This window comes from Micromys minutus, assembly GCF_963924665.1.
Source record: "Micromys minutus genome assembly, chromosome: 4".
NCBI lineage: Eukaryota > Metazoa > Chordata > Mammalia > Rodentia > Muridae > Micromys > Micromys minutus.
In genome coordinates, this window is record NC_137973.1 from 33,141,893 (window position 1) to 33,169,597 (window position 27,705).

Genomic DNA, 27,705 nt, shown 5'->3' on the forward strand with positions numbered 1-27,705 from the left:
TGCATCTCCTCTCACAGGTCAGGTCACAGTGAGTGGGTTTCTTCAGAAGAACCCAAGGGGCTGGGACCGCTGAGCCCCAGGGTCAGAAGCAGAACTGGAAAGCCTCAGATACATGCTCCTTCCAGGCTTCCAGGCTGGGCAGCAGGGAGGAGAGGCCCATGACGTGCCAGGTCTCTCCATCACATACCCTGGAGGTTTGGTAGGACAGCAGCTGTGCACCCGCCTCTGCCAGGAGGCCTGGGAGGAAAGGAAAGCCTTGGTTAGCATGGAGATTGAGTGAAGGGATGAGAGGGAAGGGTCCAGAGCGTGGAGAAGTCAGGCTTCCTCGACCAAAGCTGTATGAGGGAAGGAGAGGGAGGGAGGGAGAAAGGCTGGAGCTAAAATGGCAGAACAGGTGACTTTCCTTAGCACTGCCTGACCATCAATCAGGTGAGGAAAGCAAGAAAAGCAGAGAACTTCACTCTGGGTAGCTGGCAAAGATGGTGAGATCAAACCACTCCCCCCACCTCCCAAAGTCTGGGGACACACCCTCTGCCAAGACCCAGAAGCCCCAGCAGCTCAGGTCCAGGAGACTGGGGCCACACCACAGAAGAGGTGCTCTTAGCCACTTTGCTGTGGCTAAGCTGGCCACTGGGACCTATAGAAAGATAGTCCATTTAGAAAGCTCCCAGAATATAGTAGTGTACGGGAACAGAGCAAACTTGTGCCATGGCTGGGGATAATGGGCACTCTGCCCACCTCTGCCCATACTGCTGTGATCTCAGCCATTTCTTCCTAATGTTGTAGAAACAGTTCAAAAAAACCCTCTGTGGGGAACCTATCAACATGCCCAAGGCAGAAAAACGTCCGAAGGAAGCATCTCTCCAGGGCCCAATTCTAGGGAAGGACACCCCCATTCCCCAATTCCCTGGTCAGCCTCCCACACAAAAAACCTTCTCACCGATCATAGTGGGCAGCATCGCAGGATTGGAGGGCTGAGCCCGGAACATGAGCAGGGGCTGGCCCCTGCGTAGTGGCACTTCTGGCCTGAAGACAGCTCCGTTGAGCATCTGCAACATTGGTGTGGTGCCCTGGACCAAGCCCACAGCTTTGTAGGGGGCACCCGCCAGGGCCACGGTCAGGAGGCTTTCCCCACTGCCCTGCTCCCCTGGGACCACAGGGCTGTGGGAGGTGGTGACCTGCAGAGAGAAGACAGAGACACAGTTGAACTTTCTCCCCTCAGCCTAATCACCCATGTGTGTGGGGGTGAGGATGTAGAGGTCTAGCCTGGCCCATCAGTTTAGTGATTCGGGGCTAGGAACAAATGGCGTGAACATTATGCCCCTGGACATTAGTTTCTCTGGACAGTCAATATCATTCATAAAGGGAGGGTCAGGGGTCTGCCTGGCTGGCCAGGATGGGTAAGAAGTAAGAAGCAAGTCTGACAAGGACCAAGCACTGGGTAGCTGAGCAGCCTGACCCTTTCTGCTCTAGCTTCTTGGTCAGTGGCCTCACTAGGGTGCAGGAGAGGAGGGAACTGGGGTCATAGTGGGGGAACTCTATTCTTATGGCTTCTGCCTGCTTCAATTGCCTGAGACCTGGACTTTGATCTGAAAGGACAATGAGAGGAAGCTATTGACAGGAAGCTGAGGTGGTGGTGGAGTATGTGCCCAGGGTTTAGAAGCATCTCCTAGCTCCACTCAGATGCAGCCCTGCTCAGCTGGTTTTCCTCAGTTGTGAAATGCCATACACATCATCCAGAGCATTCTTGCACGATACATACAGTATATTTGTGAGTATGAGCTCACTCCGAAATACTCAAACATATGCTTGTTCCCTTTACAGATGAAGGAAGCAAGGCTAGCTCTCATCAGCAGGCAGGGCGGATGGCAAGAAGCATACCCGAGTGAAACTGTGAACAGGCTTCTAAGGTGTGGGGTGGAGTGAGGCATGGGGCACATGCCTATAATCCTGGCATTGGGGAGCTAGTGGCAGGAGGGTCAGGGATTCAAGGACAACCTGGGTTCCATGAGAATGTCTCAGAAAAACCAATTTTAAAAAGAGGGTTAGCAGAGTAGTGGTCAGAGTAAATAAAGAGGGGGCGCACATTCAGGCCAGCCTCTTTCACCAGTAGCTTAGCGTTCACCAAGTTCACATCTGCCTGCTTTGATGCTTCCCTCAGAAGGCCAACAATGACTGCAGGGCTCAGGCAGGTCCCAGCATTCTTCAGAGATGTTCCTGGGGACACAGAGAGTTGCCCTGAAGATTACTGTTTACTAGGTACCACAGGAGGGGACAGGCGCTTAACTCTCAGCTACAAGGCCCTTGTTGCCCTGGGAACCCCAACCATGTGCTGGACTGGGCACTGGGACTGCTTCTGAGTGCTGTAAGCCAGCTGAGACATATCTGGGTCCAAGCCCAGAAACCTAGGAAGCTTTAACCAACTGGAGAAACTCCACTTCAAACTGCAGACTAACTTGACTGGCCACCATGGCATGCCTGTCTTCCTGGAAGATACTTGGAAAACTGTGATGCCTCAAGTGGGCAGAACCTAAGATCTTTGCAAATACTCAAAGGTGCCACTGAAGTAACTACATGCCCACAGCCCCCTGGCATACTTCCTCAGGGTCTGGGTACTCAGGCCAGTGGACATGATCCCCCTTGGCTCTGTCTGTCCTGGTAATCCCAGTGTTTGGGGTCTACCTGTCCTGCCCAACTTCATAGTTTCTCCCCAACTGTCAGGTGCCAACAGGCGATGGGGGAGGATAGCCCTGTATGGGATGAAGGGACCACCTGACCCCATCTGCAGAAAGGTGGACCCACTAGCAAGGAAGCAGAAATGCATGCAACTACAGGTCAGAATCAGACCCAAACAATTTTTCTGGCTAGTTTAGATTTTCTCTACAGGGTCTAATGTCTTTTAATGAAACCCTCTGTTCTCTCTTGCTTGGGAAACACATGTATCCTAAAAACATTGTATTAATGTTATCTGTGACAATTTCCCCAGGGAACTTGTATCCCATTTACACCATAGTGGGTGAGATACACCTTGAGCCCTGTAATGAGCATTGGGCACACCAAGCAGAGGTAAGTCCACACCCCCCTTTCCCTGTCTCTAGGCAGTGCCCCTAGCTCATGCTATGGTCAGACCTAGGCTCACCTTGTGTAACCACCTGGATGGTCCCTTTAGGGGAGCCAGCCCAGGCGTGCATCAGTGTGCCCAATGCTTCTGCCAGACCAATCCAAGGCTTGGTGTGTGGAGAGAAGGCACTGGTAAGGGCCTGGGCGTTTACCTGCAGAAAGAGAAGAAGTCAATCAGGGCACACCTGCTCGAATGAAAAACGGAATCAATGTTGTGTGGCCAAGAGTCAGCTTGGAGAGACAAGTAAGGTGGTGGATGACGGTGTCCACCAACCATAAAGCAGGGAACACTTGTACCTGTAGGTGAGAAGAACTGCAGAGCCCAAGGGGACACAGAAAGCTTTAACCATGTAACATGGCCAGAACAGGGTTAAGAAACCTTGTTCCTTCCATTGGGTAGCATTGGTACTCTCTGTGGGAGACTGGCTTCTTCTGTGACAGAGAGCAGTCTGGACAGCTCAGTAGTGAAGGGTCTCACTCCATAGTCTAGCCTGGGGAAGCTCTAGCCTCATCAGCCTTACCTAACTTCTGAGTACTAGGGTTATAAGAGCGAGCCACCACATCTGCCTCATTTTATTTTCTATCTTGATTATTTTAAACACTGCGCTCAGTTACCATGACTTACAAACACATTCGGGCAGGTCTGATTACACTATATTATGCTTCAAACATCCACCAATGCCAAGTATGCTGAGGCATGCTGGGAAATTGAGCACCGAGAACAAGTAGAACAGCCCTGGACATTCCAAGTGTAGAGTCTCAGGGCACACGCCTCCCTCCCCCTCCCAGGGACCTCTAAGAACAGAGCTTCCTTGTCCTGAGGTAAAAGAAAGGAGACCCCTACTCCTTTCTGGGGTCTCGGATGCTCTGGTTCCCGGCCCCCAGGCAGGTGTTAACGGTTTCTTTGAGGCTACTTAGAATCCATCCAGGAAGGATTTAGTTAAGAACTGGGGTTTTAAATCTGGGTATGATGGCTCCTGCATGTGATCTTGAGCAGTAAGGAGGCCAAGGTAGGAAAACCCTGTCTCTAAACACAAGCCAATTCCCCACCCCACTGTCAAACAAACTAGAACTGGGGTTCGATGAAGAAAGTCAAATAAGCGGCTATGAGATGAGAAAAAAAAACAATACTTCTATTCAGTCAGTTATCACCAGCCTTCGGTGCCACTTCAGACAGCTGCAGGATACCGAGGGAGGAAAAGTGGGACTACGGGGTAGACTCAGACAGCAGATGTGCCTATCTTAGAAACCCCAGCACATCCACATCTCACTTCTGCCCAGCAGGTGGGGCCCACAGAGCCCAGCCTAGGGATGTCCTCTCCTCCCAAAGGCTGCCAGCGGCGTGGCGGGGGGAGGGGGGGACTGATTGACGTTTACTGTGACCGAGAGATTTCACACTCCGTGTAAGGTGGTAGCACTCTGTACTCCACGGAGCTTGTGTGAAGACGCTCCTGTCAGAAAGTCACCCCACCACCACTCAGGGCAGATGGCTAACTCGAAGGGTTCCCAGAGATAGCAATAGAAGCCTGCCTTTGAAAAAGCTGAGAAGGGTCAAGCTCTATCTGTCCCCCCACCCCAAAATGGGGGACATTCATCAGCAGGGCATCAGCCGAGGCAGGAGAGGGGCCCTTCCATTCAGGCTTTCATTCTCCGGTTGGACAACTTAGCCAGGAGCTCAGTCAGGGTCATCTGCTCAAAAACCCACTGGGAGGCCAGATGAATAGGAAAATGCTCTCAAGGAGCCAACTACAGTGTGCAGAGGAGAAAAAGAACAGGCATGCCATAAGGTCACCAGGCTCTGTGGTCACCACAGGTTCTGTGGGCTCTCACACCACAACTGGCCCTCAGGGAGACTCCTAATCACCACAGAGAACTGAGCTGTCTAAACGGAGGAAGGGGGGCAGAATGAAACCCAGACCGAGACTATTTCTACGCTGTGAGTCAGCTGGGAAGGTCCCTCTCTCACACCCAGTCCCATCCACTGATTTTGGCAGAGTATTAAGTACTTGCTTGGTGGTCATTCACTTAACCTGTGGAGAAACTTGAAATCAGCCTTTTCTGTCTTCAGCGAACTTAGGATCCAGCTTTAAGGAGATAATAAACCCATTATATCGTATAAGGTGTGGTCAGTGAGTGTGACAGCGGACACCTTTAACCCCTGCACTCGGGAGGTAGAGGGATCTGAGTCTGAGGCCAGGGCTACATAGTGAGACCCTGCCTCAAAACCAAACCAAACCAAAACCATTCAACCAACACAATCATGGGTAGCAAAAAACTTAGGCAGAGCTGTAAAGGTTCAGAAAGTGTTAAAGGAGGTAGCAAACCTTTAGGAAGAACTGGGCCAGAATGTGGGTGCATCTGGTATTCACTAGACTAAGCAAGGGGGCAACTAACAGGGAAGGTTCAGAGAAAGTGGGGTGAATTCTGACTGAGGACCATAATGAGAAGAATGCCTAGTACACACTCATTTCTCTCTCCCCACCCCCTCCCTTCCTCTCTCCCTCCCTCCCTCCCTCCCTCCCCCCTCCCCCCCCCCACACACAGGGCCTTGCTCCGTTACCCTAGCAACACCTCCCCATTCCCAATGCATGTGGACAACAAAGCAGCCTTTCTTCTGGTGGCTGAGCCTGGGAAGGGTCACGATCTCTGCAGCAAGGCTACAATATAACAGCTCAGATCCAGACTCCCAGCTCCAAGGTCTTAGCTATCAAGACTATAGAAGGGCTGCTCTGTCCATCTATCCCAATGGCAACACAAGTACAGGTTCCAACTCTTTAGTTCTCAGGGCTGAGCCTGTCCACCCCTAGCTGCTGTGTCTGAGTCTTTTCTCTCTCCCCAGACTGCTGGTCCCAGTTTCATGTCGATATACTTACAACTCCTGTTAGAGATTTCCCCTTCACCATGTCCACAAACTGGACTGCGATTTCCTCCCCACAGCGGCTCTGGGCCTCCTTGGTGCTGGCGCCCAGGTGGGGACAGCTGATGACATTTTCATGGTCCACTAAGGCCCGGTCCCGTGGTGGCTCCTGCCCAGAGAGATATCTCTAAGTTGGTTACGACCTGGCTATAGACCCTCTGCTGTTGTTCCCACTGAACTTTAAGAATTGCAACCATGCGGACCTGCAGACAATGCAAAGAGACTGATGGCGGAAGATGCTGCTGCGTTATCAGGAAGATGGTCCTACACAGTGAAGCTCGGGTTATGGAGAGAGAGAACCAGAAAAGCAAACCAAAACACTGTGCACCTTGGCTGGGAATATCCCGGTGCTGTGCCAGAGACTTGCCACAGCCTCATAGCTATAACCTGCACTCAAGCCAAGGTCCATCCTCTTTCCTCTGTGGCCACACCAAGGAGCCAGGATGCTAAGATAACGCCTCTGAGCAGAGGCCCATCGGGCCTGGTGGAAGGGCATGCTCAGCACTCTGTATGCTGAGGCTGATCCTTTGGACATGCTGAGAGAAGAGTATACTCTGGGGACTTTGGGAGAATACCGTCATCATTCCCAGGTTTCTGATCCTCCCTGGGAAGGGAAGAAGAGGAATGCTGATGGGTAGCAGACAGGCCATCTCCTTGGCCTTATGGCTGACTTCTAAGTATCAGGAGAAACACACACTAACTCCCTGCTTCCATGTCTGGAACTCCTAGTCTAGTCCTGTCTTCCCCAAGTTATCAATATGGCAACAGTTTGATCAGAAACAGGTACTATTTAACAGTTTAACCAGGAAGGAGTCCTATTTAGGACTCTAGCTTTGCAGAAGACAGCACAGTGGAAAGGCCTCTTCAAAACTACAAGTGTGTTCCCGGAGCACGGCCTTCTCCGTGCCAGAGACGACGAGCTCCTGTCCTTCAAGATGGCGCACTTTCTTGCCCGAGGCCTCTCTGTGCCTCACCTTTCCCCTCTGACCCAACATAGAGGGTTTGAGAACTTACTTCTGTAAACACATCCAGTGCAGCACCAGCACACTGACCGGACTGCAGGGCGCGGAGCAGGGCACCTTCATCCACAATGCCTCCTCGAGCACAGTTCACCACTCGCACGCCTTTCTTGCACTGGGCAAAGGTGCTGTCATTGAGCAAGCCTGGAAGAGAGAGGAGACATTGCCTACTATGATGGCTCCTGACCCCCTCATTTAGGCCTGTTTCTGTTGGATGGCCACCTTGTTCTCCTGTCTTCTTAGATGCTGAGAGAACAGACCTTGTACTACATGTGGGTTAGATTCAAGACATTTTGGAGCTGATAGTACTTTGAGTGGGTCCAAGAATCAAATGCCCTACAGGGCCCATGAAGCCTCTACCCGGAAGGCCGGATGTATGATGTCAGGATGTCAGTCTGTTCAGATACTTTTCCAGTGAGCTCACCCCTCCTCCACCTGAGGCAAGGACATGTGACAAAGCGTCACCGTGCTCAGCAGGCCCCAGACAGCTCTCTCCCTACACTTGCTTGATAGTGTCCGCAGAAAACCCATACTGGGAGCCTACCTGTGGTGGAGGGCAGGAGTGGGGTATGGACAGTGATGAAGTCACACAGAGGCCAGATCTCCTCTAGCGGCAGCTGCTGAACACCAAAGGAGGCAGCGACTTCTGGAGAAATGATGGGGTCATAGCCTACAGTCTGGCCAGAAGAGAAGGAAGAAGCATCTCAATACCAGCATCATCATCAGTAACTGCACCATTAGTAACTGGCGTCATGCTAAGCCTAACTGAATTCCCTAGTGTAATTCTCAGAACAGTACAGTATGCTTGGGGCTACTCTCCGGACGGCTGTGGGACAGTGGAAGGAGGCTTGCAGAACCAGGAAGGAGTACAGCCAGAACAAAGGGGGCTGACTGTAACCAAGCTTGAAACCCTTGAGCAGATACAGGAGCAGCTCAGGTATGGCTGGACCAAGTGGATCTCAGAAGCCCTGAGACAGGACCGCTAGTGAGGGAGGGCAGTCTCATGGGGAACATGATGCCTCAGGAAACAGAAGACAGGTTAGTAGATGCAGCTGTAAGGCCCAGGAGAGACTCCAAAGTGGACAGCATCTGTGGAATCAGAAGGGAAACCAAGATGTGCCATTAGAAAGAAGGGTGTGATACTAAGTAGCATTGATGTTATCAGGGGAAAGAGCTCTCTCTCTCTCTCTCTCTCTGAATTTGGTTTAGTGCCTTGGTTTTGAGATAACTTAGATCACACAATATGCACAGCTTAAAGTTTCAACTCACACTGAAATTCCAGTGACCAAGGGCAAAATTTTTAATGTGGCATGTCAGTCTCAAGACGGTTCAGTATCATCATCTGTCACAGATAAGAAATGGGGCAAAATGCAGATGCTCAACAGCTAAGGCAAGCTGAGATCAGCAATACTATGTAACATTTACTGTGCTCAGAGCTGACTAAGGCAAGCTCAGAACAGCAATACTTACTATGTAACATTTACTGTGTCTGGTGCTTTGCCATAGGTGGTAGTGTTTTGTTTGTTTGCTTGTTTGTTTGGTATTTTTTAAAGCCTAGTCTTGCCTTACAGTTGGAATCCTCCTGCCTCAGCCTTTGAAGTACTAGGATTACAGACCTGTGCTACCAGGCCTGGCTGTGAGGCTTTCATCTACCTCATATCTGATGGGTTAGGTATTATCTTCCCTGGGTTAGCAGGGAGAAATCAAGGCAGTGGTCACTCACTGGCATAAAGCAGCTTCATATTCTGGTCCCAGGGCCTGCTTTTCTAGTACCTACGCTCCTCCCTGGAGCAGGTATGCCTGCTGCAACCAAAAGATGTGGCTGAAGACAGGAGTCCTTGGCTACTGCCAGCCATTTGTGAGGCTCCTCTAGATGGATAAGAACCCTAACACAAAGAGATACCGGAGAGATGACCTCTACCACTCACTGCTCTAGCATTCACTAATATAAATATATTCAGAGAAACTCCCCTTAACCCTTTAAGGATGTTCATAGTGGTCTCGGGTGTAAGAACAGGACCTCATTCTTAAGCAGTTGCTACCTCTTCAGAGATCATCTTGTATGGATGCCTCACCTATCAATGAAAAAGACTATCTATGGCTTAGGCAAGAAATAGAGGTGGGACTCTGGGAGGAGAAATAGATGGAGGTGGGAGGTGGGGGTAGAGAGGCCCAACGGACACATGGTACCTGTACTGGCTGGTTTTGTGTCAACTTGACACAAGCTGGAGTTATCACAGGGAAAGGAGCCTCAGTTGAGGAAATGCCTCCATGAGATCCAGCTGTAAGGCATTTTCTCAGCTAGTGATCAAGGAGGGAGGTCTCAGCCCATTTGGTGGTACCATCCCTGGGCTGGTAGACCTGGGTTCTTTAAGAAAGCAGGCTGAGCAAGCCATGTAAGTAACATCCCTCCATGGCATCTCATCAGCTCCTGCTTCCTGACCTGCTTCAGTTCCAGTCCTGACTTCCTTTGGTGATAAACAGTGATATGGAAGTGTAAGCTGAATAAACCCTTTCCTCCCCAACTTGCTTCTTGATCATGATGTTTTGTGAAGGAATAGAAACCCTGGCTAAGACAGTACCTGAGCACAGGTAGCCAGCCACATGGCAAAATGTAGGTTAAATTAAGTGGGTATCTTTAGTTACGATCTAGTCAGAGGAGAGCCTAGCTATACAGCCAAGGTATTTGTAGATATAATTTGAGCCTGAGGTTTATTTCTGGGAGGCAGAACCTGGAGGTAACTTCAACACTTACGGTCCTCTACTACATGGTGTGAGAATCCCTTAAAATTAGGGACTATAAATCCTCCTTTACAATAATACAAAACCTTTTTCCACATCGAGCTTCTGGGGAAGAAAAATACTAATGGTTATGAATAAGTTAATACTTTGGGACCACATTTAGCATCATTGGCCTTGTTCCTAAGTAAAGCCAAGGAGCTCCCTTCCCCCATCCCAGCCACCAGGCTGGAGAAAAAGGCACTGCCTCTTGTGGCCCTGTGATGACTATAACACAGAGCACCAAGGGCTTGTGGGTGTGGAGGGCCTATCCGGACATTATCATCCTCTGATGGAGGCTGCTCATTTCTGTACCGAGAAGGAAACGCCCGAGGGCGGGGAGAGAGAATCCTGGTCTCATCCTCACAATCTGTCTTTGTCTGCTGGTGCCAATGCTGACTAGAACAATGGCGCCGTTCATCTCTAATCCAGATGTATGTCTTCTTGTATGCGGCGAGGAGTGGAAAAGAACTCCTGAGATCACAGAGCCGCACGTGACTGAGGCGCTCCCGGTGGTCCGCTCGGGCTGACAGCCAGGCTCACTGTCCCTGCTGTGTCAGCAGGTACCTGGGGCTGAGGAGAGGGGGCTGGGAAAGGAGAGTCCAGAGCACTGGCTCAGCTTCTTCCTCACAGAGAGATAAGAGATTTCCTCACTTACCTGCAGGCGACTGCCAGGAACAAATCTAGCTGGGAGAAGCCTGGCTCCTGTTTTTCACTAGCAATAACTAGGGCGTGAAAGAGCTGAACTGGGCTGGAGTTCTCACACTAGGGGACTGCGCTGACAGAAGTGGACAGATAACGTCGGGCTGATATGCATGCCTGGCTCCTACATGTCCAGAAAGGGCTCAGACGTCCCAGTGTTCAGAAGCTGGGGAGCGGGCTGTTTGTTTGTCTGTCTTTGACAACTTGACACAAACCTAGAGACATCTGGAAAGAGCAATCCACACCCCAGCATTCCACACACAAGTTTAAAAACATAGAAGTTCCAGTTACAATTTTACCTTAACACCATTTGCAAAACCATGTCCTACATGGGCCTGCAACCATCTCTAGGCTTAGTGCACATTCCATGACTATGAAGAGAATGCAGTCTAGAGGGATGGATGCCCAAGCCGTGCTACTAAGGAGCCTCATGAGGGAGGCTGACTCAGGAGACACAATCATTTACTACATTACTACATATTACATTAAAACCTAGAACATGGCTGTAATCTCAGCACTTAGAAGCCAAGAATAAAGGGTTATAAGCTCAAGGCTGTCCTGGGTAATTCAGCCAGATCCGGTCTCAAGACAAAACAGAGAGAGAGAGAGAGAGAGAGAGAGAGAGAGAGAGAGACTGATGATTTAGTTCAGTGGTCTAGTGACTCATCAGCTTGCGTGAGGCTTTGGGCTCAAGACCCAGCACCCCAAAACAAATCAAGTAACAAAACTCCACATTTAAAAAGTCTAAAGGTAAAGGGATGTTGATAAATCTCCATGTTCTGCCAGTTTAATTATGACTCAAAGGGAACAAAACTAGTTTAGAAATGAGCTTAATAGGAATTAATCATAGGGCTCAGCAGGAACAGGCACTTACTAACGAGGGGACAACGTGAGTTGGATCCCTGGGACCCGCACAATGGGAGGATAGAACCAAGTCCCACAATGTGTCTGATCTCTATATGCATGCGTTCTTGTGCACATGCATGTGTACACTCACAAAAATGTAATATAATTTTTTAATGTGATCACTGTTTACTAATCTAGATACTTAGACCTATGTTATCTTGTTGTCTGTGGCTTAAAGGACACGGGCAAGAGCTTGGATGGTGGAGAATCTCTGTATCCCAAGATGACTTTCACTAAAACCCAAGAATATTGCAGGGTAGTCAGCTGAGCAAGAGATTGATGAAGGGGCTTGGCAGGGGAGGGCACTGTAAGCCAGTTCACAAAGAATGTTTCAAAACTAAGACAGGTAGGAGTGACCAAAAGTAGCCCCAAGTAAAGGTAACAAAATCCCTAAAACCTTGGTAGTAGTTAAACAGTCATCCCAGGACTTAAGAGGTTAAGGCAGGAGAATTATAAGTTTGAGGCTAGCCCAAACTACATTGTTAAACTTTATCCTAAACACATTCAAGCATGTTGCATACGACACATTCAAAGCTACAGACCAACACTGAGATGACAGGCCCTAGACATTTAACACAAGCACATGTCTGAAGTATCTATTACTTCTTGACACTGATGCTCAAGTACTCACATGGCCCGTGCCTACAGGTTGGGGGGAGCAGCTGGGCAGCACCAGGTGTCTAGGAGGCTTCTCTCTCACCACCACTACTCTGGAAACAACATGGGGCTCTTTGGCTGGATTCAGTAACTGCCAAGGTCTCCCAGTGTTAATATTCAAAAGCTAGGAGAGTCTGGATGCCACAAGGACAGTGGCAACCATGGGGTTTCCCAGGGCCTTACTATCTGTCCCAAGCCTCTGTAGGTTAATGAGATGCTCAGCTGAATTGGTTCCATGTACTTAGGCTTGCCTAAGCATAAACCTTAGCTTTTAGATCAGAATTCATCATGGGATGATCTGATTAGTGTCAAAACAATTTTCTTCATGTTTAACTAAAAAGCCTTCTGGCTGCTGTGTGACCACAATCTCTGTAATTCCCTCAACAGTCGCATTAAATATGGAATGTCCGCTGGCACCCATTCAGCTGCCTTCAGCTGTCATTGCACTGGTCACATTCTAAAGCATCCAGCCCAGGAGCTCCCTGGCTCCCAGAGTTGGAAAAGAGAGGGTCAACTTCTAAGACAGGTATGAAGATGTCTAGTAATTTCCCATACCAGGGCATGCAAACAAGCATGTATTTTAAAGAGGATCTTGTTATGTTACCCATGGGTTTGAACTCATGAACCACCTGCCAAAGCCTCCCAAATATTGAGATTATAAACATGCCACACTATGCCCATCTGTCAGCACCTTTAAACTTTGCTGAGACAGTAAGGGAAGTAGGGAAGACAGAAAGCACTTCTTGGCTGTAAGTCCGCTTATTTAAAAATTATCATAGGAAACACAGACTAGCTAAGAGGCCCTCATAACACAAGAAAGAATGTGTGTCATGGGAAAATATTTAGTGGCCTAGTTAGACTCCGGGTTTTTGATATCCAGGAGTTGAGGGACCCACACCAAGTATTCTCAGCTTTTGAGTTCAAATGTCCTAATGGAGAGATTGATGTTTTTCTCTCTGACTATAGTTTCCTGCCTATTTAATAAGAGGCTCTAGAGATGGATCTACACAGAACAAAGCCTTCAGCTTCTTTCATGCCTAGCTACCTCTTCCAATACCGCTTCAGAAAGAACCATGCCCCAAATGTCCTGAAACCTCTTACCTTCATTCCAAAGGACTGCATTCGGGTGGCCACCTCTCTTCCAATCCTGCCTAGGCCAAGAATTCCCAGTGTCTTCCCGTTCAGTTCTGTCCCCATGAACTTCTTCCGGTCCCATTTGCCATCCTTCATTGAAGCTGTCGCCTGGGGAATCTGCCTGCGAGAACACGGCAGGTTCAGTGGGTCACCCTACGGCCCAGGAAGAAGGTAGGATAGCTCAGCACAGCCACCATCTATCCTGGGAACCTCACTCAATGTGGGCGTGGGGGGGCTCAGGTTTAAGGCCACTGTGTGCAGGGAAAGGTTGGGACATTGAGAACATTGCTAAGACATGACTTGGGAACTATAGGACATCTGTCTCTAGCCGGGAGGCTAGGGGAAGAATCTGATGCGCCCCCATCACTGAGATGTGAAGAGTGAATGGGTTTCACAAGTTTCCGCCTATAAGCAATGGCCAGCCTTCCAAAGCTTACAGGGACAGATGCGTCATAGACTCCTGTTTGGTTCCTCTTCTGGATGGTTCTCGATGACTTCTCTTATTATCAAGGGGCAGCTGATTAACCTCCCCCTCTTTACCCCCTAGAGAGCTAATCTGAGGCAGATGGGTATCATACCAATACAAGCCAGTCCTTTCCACTCAGCTTGGCATGACCCTAGAACTTCCGACACGTCCACCATCTGTCCTACTCACTTCTGACCCACACTCGCCCACATACCAGACCATCTCTTTCTATTGACTTCTGTGCCAGTCTGAGTCTCTCCATGTTTTGTTTTCTGGATCAAACAGAGAGGCCATTAGGGCAAAGTCAGGACTTAAGGGTAGGACACAGACTGGAGGACACGGCACTAAGACTGCCTCTGGGGACAATGAAGAGCTGAGGAATGGTTTGTGCTGTACACCTTCTCTGTGCTGGACTCTGTGAGCTCAGATCCGCACCACGCATCTCCTGATGCTCATCCTTGCATGCCGTAGGTACTCGGGCTAAAAGCCACTTACCCAGGCCCTGGGAGAAGCTGCCAGAAGAGCAGAACACCATTAGTGTTCTGAGTCAGGTACCTCCTCCCTAGTGAGGTGCACACGTAGTGGCTTATGCTCATCTTGGACGAGGGGCAACTTTTTCAAATTACAGCACCCTGCCTGCTCCTTTAGATACGCTGACCCTGGCATGAAAGGGAAACTTCCTCGTTCTTCACCCTCAGGGATGGGAGAACCAGAAAGTTGTGTTGAGGGAGAGTTCATTTACTCGGACAGGCAAATAAATGTATCACTGGATTTAACCGTACAAGTTAAACTAGGGCACGGGGCTTGTACAATCCTCCCGGGACAGGCACAGCCCAGACACCCTGGGAGACCTCGGGGAACCTTTCAGCTGAGGCTCTTCGGTGACATGTGCTGTGCTCTGTCTCCTCCCCTCCCCTGCCCTCCCCTCCCCTCCCTGACCAGTGCTGTATTTGCACTGCTGTGCAGGAGGAATCCTGGGAGAAGGTAGAGCAAAGGTTAACACCCCTAGCAAGTGGGAGAAGATAGAGAAGAGATAACTTTTTAATCACTTCAGGTTTCAGGCCCCAGGCAAGAGTTCTGGCTGTCTGGATCTTCAAAAGGGATTCAGAACAGCTTTATCCCCCCTTTTACTGGAAAGCCTGTATCACAGACACAGAAAATAAATGCCCATGAAGCGTGTCATTTCTGCCAAGCTGCCTGGCTTGTTAGGATGTATTCATCTTACGTACTACGTGCTCCATCCATTTGGTCATTATTAGACCTTCCCCAAGGAGGCTCACACATCCCAGAAGGGCTCCCATAGAGAGGAATCCAGATAGGCACATGGATGATATAGGCGTTTATCCCATGTATTACAACAAGGGCCCAGAGTGAATTTCAACCCCCTTAATGCTGCAAGCCTTTAGTCCAGTTCCTCATGTTGTGGTGACCTCTAACCAGAAATTTTTTGTTGCCATTTCATAATTTTAATTGTGCTAGTTATGAATTACACTGCAAATATTTTTGGAGATAGAGATATGTCAAACAGGTCGCCACCCACAGGTTGAGATCCGATGGCCTAAAAGGGTAGTAGACACTGGAGACCATGGCCCAGCTGCCCCAACCAGAGTCAAAGGTTAAAACAAAACATCTCAAGGCTTAACAAGTTAGCAGAGGTTCCTGGACACACATGGTAGTTGAGGTTCCAAGGTACAGAGAGCATCCTCAAAGGTTTAGGGGCTAGAGAAGGCACAGCACCCACTGAGTGTGAGGAGTGGTAATGTATAGAAGGAGGGTATATACACTCTGTGAACTTACTGTTACCATGTATGATGGTTTGTATTTGCTTGGCCCAAGGAGTGGCACTATTAGGAGGTGTCACCTTGTTGGAGTAGGTGTGTCACTGTTGGTGTGGGTTTAAGACCCTCACCCTAGCTGCCTAGAAGTCAGCCTTCCACTCAGCCTTTAGATGAAGATGTAGAACTCTCAGCTCCTTCTGTACCATGTCTGCCTGGATGCTGCCATGCTCCCCCTTGATGATAATGGACTGAACCTCTGAACCTGTAAGCCAGTCCCAATTAAATGTTGTCCTTATAAGACTTGCCTTGGTCATGGTGTCTGTTCACAGCAGTAAAACCCTAACTAAGACAGAAGTTGGTACCAGGGACTGGGGTATTGCTGTGATAGGCCTGACCATGCTTTTGTTTGGAAGAATGTGGATTTTGGAACTTTGGATTTGGAAAGCCATAGAATGTTTAAGTGAGGCTTAATGAGCCATCCTAGTAGGAATATGGAAGACTGTTGTGAGTGATTTGAATTGTGCAGACCTAGCCCAAGAGGTTTCAGAAGAGGAATATACAGCCTAGAGGCTGTTATTTTGGCTAAGAATGTAGCTGCTTTTTGCCCTTGTCTGAAGAGTCTACCTGAGGCTCAAGAAATTTATATTAACTACATTGACAAAGGAAGTCTCAAAAAAGCCCAGCAGACTCTCTTCTCTAGTTAAGTCTCATGATAAGCATCTTGAACAAGCGTAGCAAGCTTAGAAAGCAAAAATATAAAATACATCATTTGAGTATTAAAGGGCACCAGGAAGTGAAATGGAGATGAATCCTGTTTTCTAGGAGATAGCAGATTTGGGCAAGATCCTACCCAGCTAAATGTAGATTCAGGCAAGATGGTACATGCCTTTAATTCCAGGAGATAATGCAAAGCAGATCTCTGAGTTCAAGGCCAGCCTGGGACAGCAAGTTCTAGGTGAAGAAAAGGTTAAGTCTAGGAGTAGTGGTACACACCTTTAATTCCAGGAGACAGGCATGCAGAGCTGAGTTAAAGGTCAATCTGCAGAGCAAGTTCCAGGACAGCCAAGCTTAGGCAGTGAAGGAGTTGGAAAACAGAAAGCTGGTGATAACGTAACAGAACAAGGAGGCCAAGTCCTAGCTCCTGCAAATAAATAAAACTCAGCAGCTTTGGCCATGTGATTGACTTTAGAGTAAAAAATAGAAGGGACTACTGTGAAAATAGATGTTGGTTAAATGGAGCTAAAAAATAAGTGGTGATTTAGAAAAGACCCTCATCACTGAGGTGAAATCTTCTGGGAAGTGTTTTCTGAGAGCACAAAGAAGCTGTGTTCCAGAAATAGCCAAGGTTGTACCTCATGCCACAGCCAGACTTGGTAGGTAATATGTAAGAGTCACCAAGTGGTACTGATTTTGAAGGCATGAAGAGGTCATGAAGAGGCTTGTGACTATGAGAGGCCATGGAAGGCCATTGGTGAAGGTGCAGCTTTAGTTGGAGTTAATGGCCCAGGACTAAAGGGGTAATGCAAAGGATCTGAGGTTTGTCACTATGAAGAAGGCTTATAAGAGGTTACTGGTGAAGCCTATGTGCAGTTAAAGACCCCAGTGCACTAGAGATGCCAATACCATGGGATAATCACCAAGAACAGCAGCAGCAGTGAAGTAGATCAACCTGAGCTACAGAGGGCAGAGCTGGAGAAGTGACACCAGCCCTTTGGAGGAGCCCAGAAGATCATGTGTGGATCCCAGACGCTGAAACAAGAAACTGTAACATTAAAGTTGCCCAAGATTTTGGAGATGCCAGAGCCATAGGACATCTGCTGATGAAAGCTGCTAACAGGGAGTGGAACCAGCTCAGGAAATGAAGTTTGTTGCAGTCAACAAAGATGAAAAAGGATTGGAGATCTGAAGACTGCTTTGACATCAGACAAGGAGATGCAGAGTTTGGAGTTTGCCCAGCTGGTTTCCTGTACTTTTAAACATTATCGAGACTGCTATAGACTATGGGGACTTTGGAAGTTAGACTAAATGTACTTTTTTATTATGCTATAATTAAATATGGCCCCCACAGACATGTGTTTGAACAAGCCTATGGAGGCCACAGAGTTTAATGTGATGGTTTAAATATGCTTGGCCCAAGGAGTGGCACTATTAAGAGGTGTGGCCTTGTTGAAGTTGCCTGGAAGTCAGTCTTCCACTAGCAGCCTTCAGATGAAGATGTAGAATTCTCAGCTCCTCCTGCTCCCTGCCTGCCTGAACTCTGCCATGCTCCCATCTTGATGATAATGAACTGAACCTCTGAACCTGTAAGCCAGCCCCGATTAAATGTTGTCCTTTATAATTATAAGACTTGCCTTGGTCATGGTGTCTGCTCACAGCAGTAAAACCCTACCTAAGACACCACCCATCCTCCCGTGCAGATTTCCAAGCCGCCAGAGAAGGTACATTGTGTCTTCATGACTAGCACCCTGCAGAGCTCCACACTGAGGCACCTATACCTCTTTTTAAGGTCTGTTTGCTTGCCAAGTGGTAATCATTGACCTACCGGAATGTGGCTGGCTCTTCTGAGAAGTCAGGGACTTACCTGGCCAGGCACATGATCATCCCACAGGTGAGTTCTGCAGCACTGAGGCTGTTTCCATTGGGGGTGCTAAAGACCAGAAAGAAGAAATGTCAGTGGGTCCAGGGATACCCATAGTCTACACTTCAAGCCCGAGCTCACATTTGCTTCTCTGATGCTCTGCTGCCCTAAGAACCAGGCTACCTTGGCCTCCTGTTCTAAGGTGGAGGACCTGGCTCAGGCCGGCACAAGGAAGGGAAGTGCATGATGGAAGGACGGAAGGGTGGTTTGGTCTAGTTCTTTCATTTCAGGGCCTATCCATCTATAGTCTCCTCTGACCCTTCTTGCCCGAGGCTCTGAGCAAAGTCAGCCTCCTGCCGGAACCATCCTGGGGTCCCATCAGCTGGTTCATATCTCTGCCTGTTTGGTTTCTTCTTTTTACTCAACATATTTCAAACTGAGAAAAAGCCCACTTCTCAAAACACAAGAACAAACAAATAACAACAACAACAAAACCCAAGCAAACAAACAAACAAAAAAAACCCCAGAAAACAAAAAAAAAACAGGAGATTTCTGGCCTGGCTCATCTGGTGGAACGGAGAACAATGTTGACAACTCCAAAGCCTAACACAAATTTATTTAAACCTGCTTCCTCTACAGGGTGTGCTCATCTGTAGAAATGGCGGTTACAATGAGTTAGGAGAATGTCTGAAAAACAAAGGGACTGTAAGAGTTTGTCTCTGAGCAAGACAACAGTTTCCAGCTCTTCCCCTCAGCAAGCCGCTAGGACGAGGGCGGAAGTGGGGTGGGTGGCCCCATGTCAGGACCACAGATTAGGTAGGATGGTTATCCTTTAACATTTCCACCACCAGGGGCTGACCCCTCCCAGTCATTCTGTCCACTAACCTTCCTGGGGGAAGGGGAGGCAGGCCAGGAGTCAGCAAGTGGACCAGGAGTGACTATACCACCAGGTTCCTAACTCAAGCTTGCTGGGCCATGATCTTTGCCCCTGGGCTTCTATCAACACAGTGCTGACAGGGACCCTTCTCCGCTGGGGCCTAGAGGGCTAGCAGAGAACCTAGAGGGCTAGCTTCAGATTGCCGCAGGGAAATGAAAGAAGAGAGAAGATGGGAGGTCATTCCACGCAGGAAGCTCGTGCAGGGTGCAAGACCACGCACTGAGCTAGCCAAAACACAAGAGCCAGGCTGGAGCAGGAAACAAGGGAAACCTCACCTACACTCTTCTGCAGATGTGCAGGGGGTTGAGTGCGGCACTCTGAGACTGCAGAGAGCCTCAGCTTCACAGCCTTGACACAACCACACTGAACTAGGAACCCCTGTGCCTAGCTCAGACACCCCTCTGAGAGGCCTTCTGAGAGACCCGGCTCTCATTTAAGCATCTTTCTTTCCTGTTTTGTGTCGGTCCCCACACCCACCTTCAGCTTCCACAACTTACTTCATGACTAGGATCCCCTTCCTTGTGGCAGCCTCCAGATCCACATTGTCCACGCCTGTACCAGCCCTGCCCACCACCTGGAGCTTCTCTGCGGCATTGATGACATCAGCGGTGACCTTGGTAGCTGAGCGGACGATAAGGCCTTCACAGTCCTGGGCAGAGGAAGATGATACCAGGGTTCATACAGTTGTTCTGTAATATACCCGAGGCCACTGGTGCCCATTCCCGGGCAGGTCTGGCTTCTTCGCACACTGAAGGGTAATGGGGACTAGAACATTCGAGAACAGTGACTGGTCACTGGTCAGTACACTCAGCTATAGCATCAGCTTGCTGTCTCTAGGCATCTGATGAAATCTTTCCATAGATGATGCCCCAAAAAGGACCTAGAGGATAACCTACCCTGACAGGACTTCAGTGTGACCAGACACATACCCTAGTCACCTCTGTACACACTAACATCCCTGTGCGCTGCCTTGCCTCGTGGGTGAATTCCAAAGAAAAAACAGCAACTTTGGTATCCTCATGAGAGACTGGCCTGCATCCCCTAAGCTGTATCCCTTATCAGAGAGAGACGTAGGTTTCGGCCTCAGGTACGTGAGAAGGAAACAGGATAGGCAGGTCTAACACTCAGCCCTGTTCCACATCACTTCCTCCATTGGACACTGAGCCCCTGAAGAGCAGAGGTGGGATCTGGTTTCACTCCTTGAGCCACTTCAAAGGGGGGGGGGGCAGTCTGTAAATGCTGGCTGGCTGAAAAGTGGAAGGTAATGGTTGCTGAAAGAAAAGAGGCTCTTGAGACGAGAGCCCACAGGAAGGGAGAGAGGGGACATCTGTGATCTTAAGAGTCTGTTTTACCGTGCACGAGCCTGGGATGGAGGAACAAGTGTGGAGCAGTTAGAAGCTGAAGAGGACAGAGCTATTTTACCGCAGCTGGGAAAAGAGATGTGAATGAAGAAGCTTGGGCTGCTTGGAGGGCAGTTAGGCTTGGAGGATGGTGGCTCAGGTACTGGACTGACTTGCTCAAGAGCAACTCTAGAATCTGCAGCAGTGACAGGCAGGATTCAAGGCCAGGCCAGGCCAGGCCACGAGAGACCTTGCCTTTAAAAAGAGACAAAAAGAAAGAGAAAAACCAACAAGAATGGCTCTAGAATCAGTTCTCTGGAGCTGTTGGTTCAGGCTTCAGGTATCTTCACTGGGTAGGGCTGTGCCTTCAGGGAGGGCTCCAGGCAGGCCATCTGAAGGTGACAGTTGTTTAGGCAGAACTGAGTAGAAGACTCCAAAAACCTTCACTCACATCTCAAGCTCATTTTGCAAATGAGAGACACAAACCTCCCCCTCCCCCCAAGCCTGTCAACTGTCAGCCTTCACCACCCCACCCCAGGTTCCAGGCCTTTCTTCCTTCTGGCTAGGCCACCAGCAGGTAAGAGGCTAAGAAACCATCCAGATCTTAAAGTTCAGTGGCAGATCTACCAAAATCTGCCCACGCTTTCCCAAGTGGCGCAGCTAATACCAGCTCGGACCAAGAGGTGAACTAAACAATTTTTTCCAGAGGAAAAAATGTGTATTGGCTTTTCTGAGGACCTTAGAATGGCAAAGCCCTAAGAAAATGGCTATAGTCTAAATTTAAACCTCTGCACAGAAAAAGGTCTTATAAAAGTAATTAAAGGCAAATGGTCTTGACTCTGGGAAGAAAATCCCATACATCATCAAAACTGAGCACTTTTATCCAAAATTTTTTGAAGAAAAGGACCTCAATAAAGCAGACATGAACGTATTGACCAGCAATGCTGCATAGACCTGTGCTAAGACCCTTCGACCCATGAATGTTAAGGAGAGAAAGTGTGGCCTGGATGCAGAGGCTCACTGTTAAAGCCTTGTGAGAGGGGCTTGGGGATTGCCAGGTTTGAGCAGGTAAGATGGCTCAGCTGGAAAACAAGATGCTTGCTACACAGTCCTGGGATCCTGCACCCAAGATCCCTCAGAGGAAGGAAAAACTGACGTCTGAAGGTTGTGCCCTGCCTCTCCCCTGCACCCCAGTCTCACACAGGAAGATAAGGAGAGGGGACTCATTTTCTCTCTTCTCTGATCCAAAGCCTGGGTCCTGCCCTCTTCCAGGTAACTTGCCCAATCATTGCTCTGGGGGATTCCCCACAGGAAACAGCAGTTGCAGAGGAGCTTCTCTGACAGCCCCAAAGGACAAGAGCAGCCACAGTGCTGTTTTTTCTCCCTGACTGAGTCTGCTTCATGGGCCCCCCACCCTGCTTCAACCAGCTTTGGCCGCTGAGAAACCTTTAGCGTCTCCAGTAAGACTGGCACAGACGTGCTTCCAAAGCTGGTATATCCTAAGAGCCCAGGGCCTACATTAGAGCCAACACTGGTCAGAGTTTGCTAGCTTCCAAGGCTTCCTACAGCATCAACTATATGCCATTTCCTGGCTTATTCACTACAGACTTACCCTTTCCTAGGACCACAGCTCATCCCTCAAAGACTCCTCCAGGGTGCTCCTCCCCTGCTCTACTTATACAAACTACTGAACAGCTCAAATGATCACACCTAACAAACCTAGTGTGCTGCTGGGATTAGAATGCTCTCTCGTGCATGATGCGAACCTGTAATCCCAGGATTCGAACCCTCCACACCTCACCCCCACCCCAGCTTTCCTCTCTAGCACTCACCAGGAGGGAACACAAACGCCCCGTGGGTCTTGCCTAGCACCACCTCTGGAACACACACTCTCCACATTTGCCATTCCCACTCTTAGGTTTCAGAGCTAGGACAGCAGGCCGCTGGTCTGCTTGATTTATGGCTGTTCCAGAAAAACTGTGCTAACTCAGCGGAAACCTAGCCCCACTCCTGTTCAAGTTCACACACGCTTCCTTTCCCAAGAGCATGGGCTTGGCCTTATGGGTAGTTAGTTCTATTATTGCATAGGGTACGTCAGGGAAGCTCTCCAAGTGATTCTCCTGTCGTAGGGAATGCATGTTTGTCCTGGCTGGCCTGGGACTCACAGAGGTCTGTCTACCTGCCTCTGCCTTCTGAGAGCTGGGACTAAAAGCATGAAACAATCAATACCTTCTGCCCGCCTGCCTGTCTCCTCTTTCTTTCTTTGGCTTTCCTTCCTTTCTTTTTTTTTAATGACCTTGCAATGTGGCAATCTTGGTGTCCCAAGTAGTAGGATCACATGGGCAGGCTTCATCACATCCAGGGCATGCTGTGTTTCTCTGAATCTCAACAACATTTACAAAGGACTCAGCTGTATGTATGGCCATACACATTCGCGTGCACGCACACATGCACACACACACACTCATACAGACCTGGTTATAATAAAAGAAAAGCCCTCCAATTTGTGTATTTGTACTCACACACCCACACATTCACGTGTGTGCCCTCACACCCACTCCAACACAGGGAACCGAAACCCCACACGTAAAGGAGACGTTTACCAAAAATTACCAATATTACTGTGTCTCCACCGCTTTCCCTAACACCCATCCTGACTTGGGAAACTCTGCCCGGTGCGTTGTAACTTTGTGATTGGCAGTCTGTCACTAGGGGGAGAGTGAATGCTTGAATAGTAGCGTCTCCTTGGGCTTAGGGCAGACACCTACCCAGAGTATGAAGCAGTGGAGGCCAGTTCCAGCAAGGAGGATCCCTGGCTTCTTACTGCAAAGATTAAAATGGAGGGGGGCAGGCAGAGGACACGCTTCCAGGCCACTCTCTCAGGAGATACAATGAGGAAGGAGGGTGCAAATGTGGGTCCTTCTTTAGGCCGTCCAAGATTAACTAATTGGCATTCTGAACCGGGTATTCTGCCAAGGCACACCAAAGGCTGGGAGCTCCCAGGCACCAGCCAGCCAAGTCGGTGGCACCCACCTCTTCTTTCCTGCCAAGTGTCTACACTGCATGAAAGCACCCTGCATTTCCAGCACTGGACTCCCCTCCCTACCCCTCAGGCCTGGCCTTCTCCTCACACCTCCTATTCCCACTCCTTTGTTGGATATAACATTTCTCGCTGCCCCTAGAAAACCGTTCTGCAGTCTCTCTGCTCAGCCCACTGCATAGATTTTGGAACCTAGGTCCCCATCACAGGATGAGAGAAGGATGCAGTGGTTCCACTGGCACTGTCCACGCAAAGTCATGGCCTGAGCCACCCACTCAAAGACCACAACAACAATCCCTTCTCTGTGCATTCTATTCCCACAGGCTCCACTGTTTGTCTCAGAACTGTCACCTGACCAGCTGTCTCAGTATTGGGCCGAGTTCCCCAAGAAACCTACAACCTATAATGTAAGTACACCACAGCTGTCTTCAGACACACCAGAAGAGGGCATTGGATGCCATTACAGATGGTTGTGAGCCACCATGTGGTTGCTGGGAATTGAACTCAGGACCTCCGGAAGAGCAGTCAATTCTGTGAACCGCTGAGTCATCTCTCCAGATCCCTTCTTTCCTTATCATGCTTTATAAATAGGGTCTCATTCTACAGCCCAGGCTGGCCTCAGTCTCACAGAGATACTTCTGACTCAGCCTCCTGAGTGCTAGGCAGGAGCCAGACGGCTCTTTTCTACTTTTCTTTTCGAGACAGAGTCTCTGTGTAGTTCTTGCTGTCCTCAAACTCAGAGATTCACCAGCCTCTGCCTCCGGATTGCTGGGATTAAAGTAAAGGCGTGTACCACCTCGGTCTAGCTCTTCCAAGCTTCTTAAGACCCAGCACGAGAAAAAGACTGTGAATAGGAATGCTGGGCACGTGGATATCAGCTCTGTAGAGGGAGGGATTGGGGGCGAGGCAGGGTCTTGAGAGAAACAGAAAAGCGAGCTCAAGAGTTTCCGGAGCAGCCAGAACAACCCCGCTTGGTCTCTGCGGTTTAAGGCCTCAGCCTGCGCAGGAGAGGCATATTTCTTCTGGCTGCAGGCCCTAAACCGAGCACGTGGAACTTTGGGGGTGGGGCAGGACAGCTGGGACCGAGACTAGTACCTGGATAGATTAGACCTGCAGGAAACCCCTTGCATCTGAACAAAGTCACCCTATTTACAAAACCTTTTCAAATAAGTGAAAGACCCTTTTAAGTTTCACAACGATTTGAGGTTTGCTCCGAAGACTTAGTATTAGTAACCTGTCCCTATTGCACTTGGGACAGGATTCTGATGTAGTGAGGTCGGGCCTAATCAGTGGTGAAGCCAATGGTGGAAGCTGACTCTAGACGGCGGCCGCGTGAATGGCGCGGGGCTCTGGCTGCACCCCGGCCCGCCCCGAATCCCGCGAGCGCTCCCCAGAGGCTCAGGGCCCGAGAAAGAACGCCAAAGTCTTGCATCAGACAAAAGGCGGTGCGAGTCCACTGCCACCAATGCCACGGAACCGGCAGAGGCAGAGCCAGCGCCCCCTGCCCCCACCCCAGCAGCCTGCACTGGGAAGGGATGGGTCCTCTGTACACGCGCCTCCGCGTGCAGCACCCCAGCCCGCAGCCCGAGCCGCCAGGCTCGAAAGCTCTGGAGAGGGACTGGCATCCCGCAGTAGCAGATGGAGCAGCTGCACTTTTCAGCGCCGGCAAGAAACACGCGGTGGCAAATAGCACAAAAAGTTTGCATTCATCCGTTCCTCTCTGCCTTTCCTCCCTCCCACAGCTGGTCCCCAATCTCGGGAGGCCCCGAGACCAACTGATAAGATAGGGAGGGCGGTCTCGGCACCGCTGGGGTCAGCGGTTTGGCCATATAAAGATGCCCGGTGATTTCGCTTGAGTCCGGCTCGCCTTACCTGGAGTTCGGCTATCAGCTCCTCCTTGCTCAAGTTCTGCTTCTCCACCACCTGCAGCCCTCCATCTTGCAGGATCTTCCGGCAGCAGGGGTCCAGGCTGTCACTGATGAGTACTTTGCGCAGATTTGCGAAGGCCATTGCTAGAGCCAGGCCTTGGAATCAGTTGCTCTGGTGGGCAGAAGCACTTAGAACAGGAAACTGCAGGCGGGGCTGGCTGCCGTGAATGGGCAGGGTTCTCGATCTCCCGCTCCCCCTTTACCCTCCCCCTCCTCGCACCAATGGTCTCCTTTTGATTGGTCAGAAACTCTGCTGACTCCGCCTCCCTGGGCAGATCCTCCTACACATTTTTTTTTTTTTTTTTTTTTTTTTTTTTTTTTAACATCTTACCCTGACGAATTTCTCCAGCAGTGAAGCCCTTACCTGTACCGGATGAGCTTTATGATGCACGATTTACGCGGACTGGCTGATTTATATCTGAAATAAACAGAGAAACACTCTGTCTCCGCGAGGAAACTAAATCTCATAGTAACTTCTTTCTTCTTAAGGACCCATTCACTGGCTGGGTAATTATAGCTCCTAGTTGAGCATAGTTAGAATGAGTAAGGCCAAAGGTTCGATTCCCAGCAACATACACACACACACACACACACACACACACACACACAAACACACATACACAAACACACACACACATACACCTCGTTCCTTAATCTCCTAAGCAAGTGTGTGTGTGTGTGTGTGTGTGTGTGTGTGTGTGTGTGTGTGTATACACATTAGAGTTTGTTCTTGCCTTTCACCAATTCCAGTGGGAGATCAGAGACAAGGCTAGGAAAGGCAAGAGCTGCTTATTCCTGCCCCAAGAAAAACTTTAAAATTAAATCTAGATACAGTTTTGGCCATGGATGAGGCTAGAGCACCACTTGAACCCAGGTCAGCCCCAGTTGGGAGTCAGGGAGGCAGAAAGAAGTCTTGTTATTTATAAACAAACTACAAGGGTGGGTAGTGGTTTTATTCTTTAGTAGTTAGATGATTAATTTCTTTTAGAAAGGATTAAATCTGTTGGGTAAGTTGAGCCTTGATTATACTATGTAATGACATCCCGGACTAGTGTACCCCACAGTTTTCTCACAACCTTCGCATCAAGTGCAGGAGTATCTCTTTCCAAACTGTGCACTGACAGTTCCTCTGCCTTTGCTATTACCTCCATCCACAAAACAGGAATCCTGGCCTTCTGGAAAGAACTGGGGACATGGTTCTGCCCTTTCCTCTAGACTTTCATTCTTTCCCCGTCTCTGGCCCCAGCCCCTTGGGAAAAGAGACACTTGAGCAGCTACAGTGCTGCCCGTGGCCCTCAGGATAAGAGTAACAGGGTTAAAAGGGACTGGAGGAGGTAGGAGTGTGGGGAACTTAACTTCCTCTTTGGAGCCAAGCTGTGAGCTTCAAAGCTGCACAGTAGGAAATAAAGCAGATAGTGTGGCAGATAGAATATAAATGATCCAGCCAGTTTTGATTTCCAGCTTCTCAAACAAAGAAAGAGACCGACTCTAACAGCGCCTCTCCAAGTGATTGCTTTCCACTCCTGGAGTGTGAGCCTGGCAGCATGGGGGTGTCTGCTGCAGGGATTCCTGTGGATTCGTGCACCCAGAACCCCTTCACTCTAAGCCACCCAGCCGACAAGTCCACGTATCTTTTGATACACCGGAGAACGCTGCAATTAAAACTTTAATGGAGAAAAATCTTATGCCAAAGCGGCATGGTGACACCTGTCTGATCTCAGCACTTGGTGTGTGGAGACAGGAAGATCAGGGCCAAATCAAAACAGGTTCCGGGCTAGCCTAGGCTACCAAAGATCTTGTCTGGAAACACTATGGAAACAAGAGATGACTTCCTGTTGTTGTCTGTGAGCCCTTGGGCTGGGGTTGGCAGCTCAGGTGGAGATCTCAGGCGTGTTAGGAGAGGTTTCACTGATGTGCCTGTGACCTTACAACCTGGGCCCCAGCCAAAGGGAGGAGACATTCCCCCACCCCCTTGCATCCTGAAGCTTGGCCCAGGGTAACAGTGACTCTACCCTCCTTCACTGAGAAGACTTTTCTGGGTTCCTGTACATTCTAATTGGCTGTAGCATCAATGTTCATGAATACCCCTACCTATTCTCATTGAGAACTCAGTCATGTAAGATCTAGTGTTCTACCGGCCACATTTCAGTATCTTCCTTCCTTCCTTCCCTCCTTCCTTCCTTCCTCCCTCCCTCCTTCCCTTCCTCCCTTCCTCTCTCCCTCCCTTCCCTTCATTCCCTTCCTTTCTTCCAAGACAGGGTCTCTCTACATAGTTTTGGCTGTCCTGGAAACAGGACAGGCTGGTCTTGAACTCCCTAGTAGTGGGATTAAAGATGTATGCCGCAACACCCAGCTCCTGATTTGTATTCAAAGCAGCTTTCCAGTTAGCTTTGTGAGGAAAAGGA

At 49.4% G+C, this 27,705-nt stretch overlaps 1 protein-coding gene across 2 annotated transcripts; it reads right to left on the reverse strand.

The window, feature by feature from the left end:
• Positions 1-25,769, reverse strand: PHGDH (phosphoglycerate dehydrogenase). 2 transcript variants are annotated; one of them, XM_080915132.1, is made up of 12 exons: positions 25,665-25,769; positions 25,245-25,412; positions 19,490-19,641; positions 18,059-18,124; positions 13,201-13,354; positions 7,601-7,733; positions 7,052-7,200; positions 5,994-6,146; positions 3,140-3,272; positions 2,087-2,217; positions 941-1,178; positions 1-237 (listed from the first exon to the last, which is right to left on the reverse strand). In XM_080915132.1, exons 2-12 carry the CDS (start codon positions 25,380-25,382, stop codon positions 83-85), a joined length of 1,602 nt encoding a protein of 533 aa, XP_080771258.1. In that variant the 5' UTR covers positions 25,383-25,412; positions 25,665-25,769; the 3' UTR covers positions 1-82. The 2 variants fall into 2 exon arrangements, with proteins under 2 accessions (XP_080771258.1, XP_080771257.1); XM_080915131.1 differs by lacking the exon at positions 25,665-25,769 and having other exon boundaries at positions 25,245-25,450.
• Positions 25,770-27,705: the final 1,936 nt, after the last annotated feature.